Here is a 7,244-nt window from a genome sequence, read left to right on the forward strand (position 1 = left end):
TGTTGATACGGAAACCAGAAAAAGACAAAAGAGGAAAATTTTGGAGGATTGAAATCGTGTTTTGATTTGGGTTTGTTGTGAATTTGGTGGGTTCAATTGAAAATTTGGAAGCTTTTAGAAAAATTGAAGGAGATGGAGGCACTTATGTGAATTTTCTTTTCCCTTTTTTTGTGCTGTCCATGGTGGAAGAGGGTGAAGATGTGTTGATGGATTAAAGGGGAGGGTGCACATTTTGGGAGGGTTGTGAATGTTTGAAGGTGAATTTGAAGAATCTGTGATTGTTGTGTTTTTGGTGAGTGGCTATATTTCTCTCTCTGGTTATGGGGATGAGGAGTGATTCACAGAAACAACAAGTTCTTCATCAGGGTGTTGGTGGTGGTGGTGCTGCTGCTGTTGGTAGAACCAATGGCTTTATTCCCAGCTCCTTTCGTGCTATCTCTAGCTACCTAAGGATTGTTTCCTCTGGAGCTTCAACTGTCGCCCGCTCGGCCGCATCGGTTGCTTCATCAATTGTTGATAGGGATGATGATGCTGACCATGATCAGGTATGTGTTGGAAGAGTTCTATAGATTTTGAGGATAGTTGCTAGACTGGTCATGGTAATTAATTTATGATGAGTTTAGATTTTGATGATGTTAATTGGTTTGCATTTATTGGTGTCCCTTTATGGTATTACCGAATTGATATATCCAAGAATTAATGTACTTGTATGTAACTTATGTCTGAATATATTGATTTTTAATTGTACCAATTTTGTCAATCTGGCACAACAGTGGGTGGAGGGAGCGATTTAAGTGTTATAAATTGTTAAGTGATTGTGTCAAAAGCTGATTACAGATTACAGTGAAGAGTTCAATTTCATCAGGTTTAAATGGATGGATATTTGGTTAGAACTTAGAAACCCAATTGCATATTTGAATGTAGTTGCTTTACTCTGTTGGCATTTCAGTTCCTTTTAATTAGTAATTTAGCTTTTTAGTACTGTTTTGTGCTTGAATAAGGAGCTATGGTGCATATTTTTAAAGAGAGTTTGTAGTATGTTGTGTGCAACTGCAACTCTTCATTTTGGGCCTGTCCAGGGTGAAGATTTTATTCTGTGGAAATTAGGCTCACTAGTGCACTTGCTGATGAAGTTTTGCTGTTACTATTTTATGAAGTTGTGGGTGAGCATGTGCCTTGTTTATTCGTTGTGTTTATTCTGCAATGATACTTTGTAGGATAGAATTTTGAACATGTTGATGCAGGGACTATTTAAGAGAGTAGTGCAACGGGTTTTTGCAATTTGGATAGACAGTTATCTTAATTTTAAGGACACAGTTATCTTAATTTTAAGGCATCCTTTGTGGTTGTACAGCTTGCCTGTTTTTTTGAACTTTGACCTTGCATGATCACACTAGAACTAAAGATCTTTTGAGATTTGAAATTTCTTGTAGCTCACCAATTTTTTGTACCTCATTCGGGATATCCATATTAATCTTCTTAAACGAACTTAATGTGTCATGATAATGGATTCTGAATTTGACCGATTTACCTAACTCCTTTTCTTTATATTGGGTTGGTTTAGTTAAACTGAATGTAATATGTCGTTGATGTCTTGCATACATATGGTACAATAAAATTACATTCAGATATTTTTGTGTTAACTTTAATTATAAAGTAAGTTTTGCAATTGCCAATCAAGTTAACTTAGCTATTGGAATAGTCAAGCTGTTTGATGAATTTTGTTTGGACTAGTGGATTAGTTGTTGGAAAGGGAATGTAAATTTTAATGGTTTGATCCATCAAGATTCAAGTGAGTGTCTAGAGAACTGCTATCCTTAATTACATCAAAATAATGTTCTTGATGTAACAATTTCTCAGCACAGCTGGATCTGATTTCTTGGATGTGACATCAATAATGTTTATTCCTTTCTTATTAGTGGACAATAATTGATTATTCTATCCTTTCACATTTCCAATCTATTACTAGCAGTGATGTCTGATTTCAATTCTAAATTCGCATAGGTAATCTGGGCGGGATTTGACAAGTTGGAGAGCAAGGGTGGAATCTTGCAGCAGGTACTTCTTCTAGGCTATCGTTCTGGCTTCCAGGTTTGGCATGTTGATGAATCAAACAATGTACGTGACGTGGTTTCCAGACATGATGGTCCTGTTTCTTTTATGCAAATGGTTCCAAATCCAATTGCATCAAAGAGATCAGAAGACAAGTTTGCAAATAGCCGCCCACTGCTGGTAGTTTGTACCGATGGATTCTTTGCCAGTGGTACCAATGTTCAGGATGGGTCAAATGCCCCTTACAATGGGGGGACTTCGAACTCACATGACCAAATGAATGGCAACTATCTGCCAACCACTGTTCAGTTTTATTCTATGAAATCCCATGCTTATGTCCATGTACTGAAATTTAGATCAGTTGTCTATTCGGTAAGGTGCAGTTCTCGAGTAATTGCTGTAGCTCAATCCACTCAGGTATACTTTCTCTTTTATTTTTGTTTATCAATCGCCTTCAATACCTGCTTTCTTGAAATAACTAATGGAGTCATTGTTTCACAGATACACTGTTTTGATGCTACATCTTTAGAAAGGGAATATACGTTACTTACCAATCCTATAGTCATGAGCTGTCCCGGTTCTGGTAGCATAGGCTACGGACCACTTGCAGTGGGTCCAAGATGGCTAGCATATAGTGGAAGCCCGGTTGTAGTCTCTGCCTCTGGGCATGTCAGCCCACAACAGCTGACACATTCTTCAAGCCTTCCTGGTTATTCTTCAAATGGGAGCTTAATTGCGCACTATGCCAGAGAGTCCAGCAAGCAGCTTGCTTCAGGAATTGTGACCCTTGGAGATATTGGGTACAAGAAACTTTCCAGATACTACTCTGATAACAATGGTTCATTACAATCTGTAAATTCTGGCCCAAAGGGCAATGGAATCACTAATGGCCATTCAACAGATGCCGATAACATTGGAATGGTGAATATCATTGTTCTTGATCTTGTCTTTACTCGTATATCATCATGTTCCATGTACTAGTCTGTGCTTTGCTAGCCTATGACTGTACCTTAAAGTATATTGTTATTGAAACCGTATCTGGTGTCTTCAGAAGTCTATTGCAACTTTGCTAGTGCTTTTGAGGCTTACATGTTACTTTACCTAGGGTGGAAGCATCATTATTTTGTCTTTGCAGCTCCATTGCTATATACTAAGGATACTTTTGTTATTTTTTCCTTTCAGGTCATTGTTAGAGATATTGTTACAAAAAACGTCATCACCCAATTCCGGGCCCACAAGAGTCCCATTTCTGCTCTATGTTTTGATCCTAGTGGCACCATATTAGTGACTGCTTCAGTCCAGGGGCATAATATCAATGTTTTTAAGATAGTTCCCGGACATGAAAATTCATCAGTATCTGACGCTGGTCTTTCCTATGTTCATCTATACAGGCTACAACGTGGCTTCACAAATGCGGTCAGTGCATTTTTGTTCCCACTTGGCCTTGGGTTTAAATCATAATCACTCTTCTTTTCATAATCACTCTCCTTGTTGTGGCTTTTTCAGGTTATACAAGATATCAGTTTTAGCAATGATAGCAAGTGGATTATGATTAGTTCCTCAAGGGGCACTAGCCATCTATTTGCCATAAATCCTCAAGGAGGATATGTAGATATTCAATCTTATGATGATAATCCTATGCCCAAAAATAATGGAATGGGAGTTATGACTAATCAAGCAATGCGCAGGTCTCATAGTTCAGTAGTGCCTCAGCAGCAGAGCCTTATCGTCTCTGGGCCTCCAATCACACTTTCTGTAGTAAGCAGAATTAGGAATGGAGCTAATGGCTGGAGAGGAGCGGTAAGTGGTGCTGCTGCAGCTGCAGCTGGGAGGAAGAGTTTGCTCTCTGGTGCTATTGCTTCATCTTTCCGTAATGCCTTATATGTTGACGGGAACCATTCCAAGGCAAAGAATCATCTTTTGGTCTTTTCACCTACTGGGTCCATGATACAATATGCTTTGCGGACAATAAATGGTCAAGATTCGACCATTGTTTCAGGAATAACCCCGGCTTATGAATCCATTCCGCAAACTGAGGCAAGATTAGTAGTGGAAGCTATCCACAAGTGGAATATATGTCAGAGACATAGTCGGAGAGAAGATAATGTTGACATATATGGCGAGAGTGGAATTTCCGATAGCAACAAAATATATCCTGAGGAAGTGAAGGTGGACAACCTCGTCAGCCCTAAAATCAAGAATGGGGTCAAGAAAATGAATCTCTCTCTTGAGGAACAGCATCATTTGTATATTTCAGAAGCTGAATTGCAAATGCATCCTGCTCAGAGACCATTGTGGGCAAACCCAGAGGTATATCATCTTAATTTGGACTGATTTTAAGGTTTGATTTTGCCTTTTGCTTTAACATTTAAAATTTTAAATGCATAATCCTGTTTGTCAACCAGATATATTTTCATTCAATATCAAAAGAATCTGCCATAATGAATGAAGCAGCATCTTCAGGAGGCGAATTTGAGATCGAAAAGCTTCCAAGTCGCATGATTGAATCTAGGTCGAAAGACTTGATTCCAATTTTTGACTATATACAGACCCCGAGAGTGCAACAAACAAGGTTTGATGACAAATTAATTTAATAATTAGTTTAGATAGGTCAAAAGCTTTAGGTATTAAATGTCGGTGTGCTGCTTATTGTAATACTTAACTAGCATATCGTTACCCGAATTTGTACGAAAACTAATGCTTGCTGTTAAGTAGTCTAGTTTGATGAAGGAATTTCACTGGCTTGATTCTTGATGGATAACTAAAATTATGGCCGTCTTGTAGGACTACTGCTACAGATAACAAGACTAATGAACAACTGTCACGTCAAACTTCATCACTGTCTAATAATGGCAGGATTTCACCCGGTGCTGTTTTGGGATCTCCTGAATATGTTACCGATTCTGTTGGCGATGTTGCTGAATTTAAAAGCGAGTCTGAAGGAACCGAGTGGGATGCTCATTTTGCGCTGCCTGAAATGGGGGCCTTTGTAAATAGCAATGACACTGTCAAACCAAATACTCAGCATGAGATTGTAAATAATATAAAGGAGCATCTAAACATGGAGGCCCAGCTCATGTATGTAAATAGTAACACAAGGCCTCTGAATGAAGAATCATTTTAAAGGAAGACAGCGACGAATTTGATTCAAGGTAACATTTTCATTTCTGATGTAGAATCTTCCAACATGAAAATAATATGTTGAACTTGTTGCTATATTTGCTGATGATGTGTTTTGTTGGCTTCCCTTGCAATTCATTTAGGCTTGAAAATATTCTTTGATTTGGCACTGGAGGCTTAATTAACAATGTTGATATATAATATGCTTGAAGAGGTAGAGAAGTTTGAGGAGTAGGGGATTGACTACGATGCAAAAATTGTGGATACTATGTTGTTGCCTTTTCCTTTTCCTTTTTCTCTTCACATTGTAAATAACAGACAGATGTATATCAATAATTAGTTGTAATGTGTAAATAATAGAATCACCTTGTAACTTGCCTTTCTATTTTCATTCTTCTATTCAAGTTACATTGGTTTCCCCTATCACTACACTGTGGCTTTCAATTGTAATTCTTAAGCAACATATAAAGTTGTATATTAATAATAATAATAGAGATAACTTATATGCTAAGTGCTCGTAATTTACACTGATGAATAACTTGTATCACATGAGAAGTATAGAAATCCTCATGATGAGAGTTTATGAGGCCTTAACTCTCCAATTATAATAGCTAGTATAAAACATGTCTGTTAACATTGTTTTATGCATCTGTTTCTAGTTCTAAACACATTTTTTTGTATATTTACTAATGTGTTTGTGTTGTCTTAGGTGTTAAATATTGTTCTAAAGTAATAATTACTCACATTTTAAATGTGTACTACAACTTGCACTCGCTAAGTGGCATATATGATGTGATTATACTTTTAACATGTTTGATTTTCTAATTACAAATTTACTTGCTTGGATAAAACCTCCTTTCCTGTTCAAACCTTAATTTTGGGGTTCCATATGATGAAAATTCAAACTCACACTCCATAAGTGATGATATACAAATGCAAAACATTGATATTTGTAATGCAAATGCTGTCATTTTCAAGAATCACAATTTTTATCACTGTAGATGCTATTTACAATCCTTACTTGGTCAAAAACCTTAACTAGGAATCTACATATTGGTCATGTTCCATATAACCTTGTTACACAATAGACAGCTCAATCAGCCAAGGATGAAGGATCTTGACACTTGGTTTTTCCTCCAATGCAAGTCATTCCCATTCAAGCTTTCCTTGCATGCCAAATTGGCCCTTCTACCTAGTCTTAGGAATATTTTCACTTCACCTCCTAATTGTATTGTTGAAAAGGGATTTAATTATCAGAATTTCCAAACTTGATCACAAGGTAACTACTTAAAATTTTAATTAGATATTCTTAAATTTTAACATTTTAATCAGTTTCTAAGTTCTATTCTCTTTTTTTTCTTTCCGGGAGCTATAAGGGCAAGCCAACAACCTTTAGACTGCGTTTGTTTATAAAGACAGGACACTAAGACAGGGACACAGAACACAAAATCGTGTTTGACAGAGGAGACATAGACAAAGACAATGTGTTTAGAGACACTGAATTAGTGTATTTTGTGTCCATCCTGACACGGAGACACTAATAAGGGACATAACTTATTTTTCATTTTTTCTTTCATTATTCTTGTTAATTTTTTATAATTATATTTTTTATTATTATATTTTTCATCTTAAATTTTTTGAATAAAAAAAAATGAGAATAAATTAATTTTTTTATTATTTGTTCTAGTTTATCACTAAACAGAATACAAAAATATAAAATTTTGTGTCTCTGTTCATTAGTATCTTGTCTTGTCCTGTTCTCAATGTATTGTCCTGTTCTCAAAAACAAACACAACCATATCAACATTAGTATATGAGGCCTAATTGCCTCCATGTTCTATTGCACCCATTTATACTATCTCTATCTGTAATCATTACACCCAAAAAAAATGTTGTGATTGTAATGATTAGACCCACAAAAATGTTAATGAGATCATAATATTACTAGTTTAGGTAACCAACAATACTATAGGGTCCAAAAGGCTATTGTAATTAAAAAAACAAAGATATCTTTTAAAAAAAACAAAGAAATGTAAAATGTTCCTTGACCTACACAGTTATACATGAAGTAG

General features: G+C 36.1%; 1 protein-coding gene across 1 annotated transcript; it reads left to right on the top strand.

Moving 5' to 3' along the window:
* On the top strand, positions 6-5,683 carry LOC107613133 (autophagy-related protein 18f; the record flags this gene model as incomplete). Its single annotated transcript, XM_016314986.1, is given in 8 exon segments — positions 6-545; positions 2,005-2,469; positions 2,554-2,973; positions 3,235-3,468; positions 3,559-4,362; positions 4,458-4,624; positions 4,837-5,204; positions 5,316-5,683. Coding segments are annotated over 7 exon segments (2,655 nt in total). The 3' UTR covers positions 5,177-5,204; positions 5,316-5,683.

Source organism: Arachis ipaensis, chromosome B08, assembly GCF_000816755.2.
Source record: "Arachis ipaensis cultivar K30076 chromosome B08, Araip1.1, whole genome shotgun sequence".
Lineage (NCBI taxonomy): Eukaryota > Viridiplantae > Streptophyta > Magnoliopsida > Fabales > Fabaceae > Arachis > Arachis ipaensis.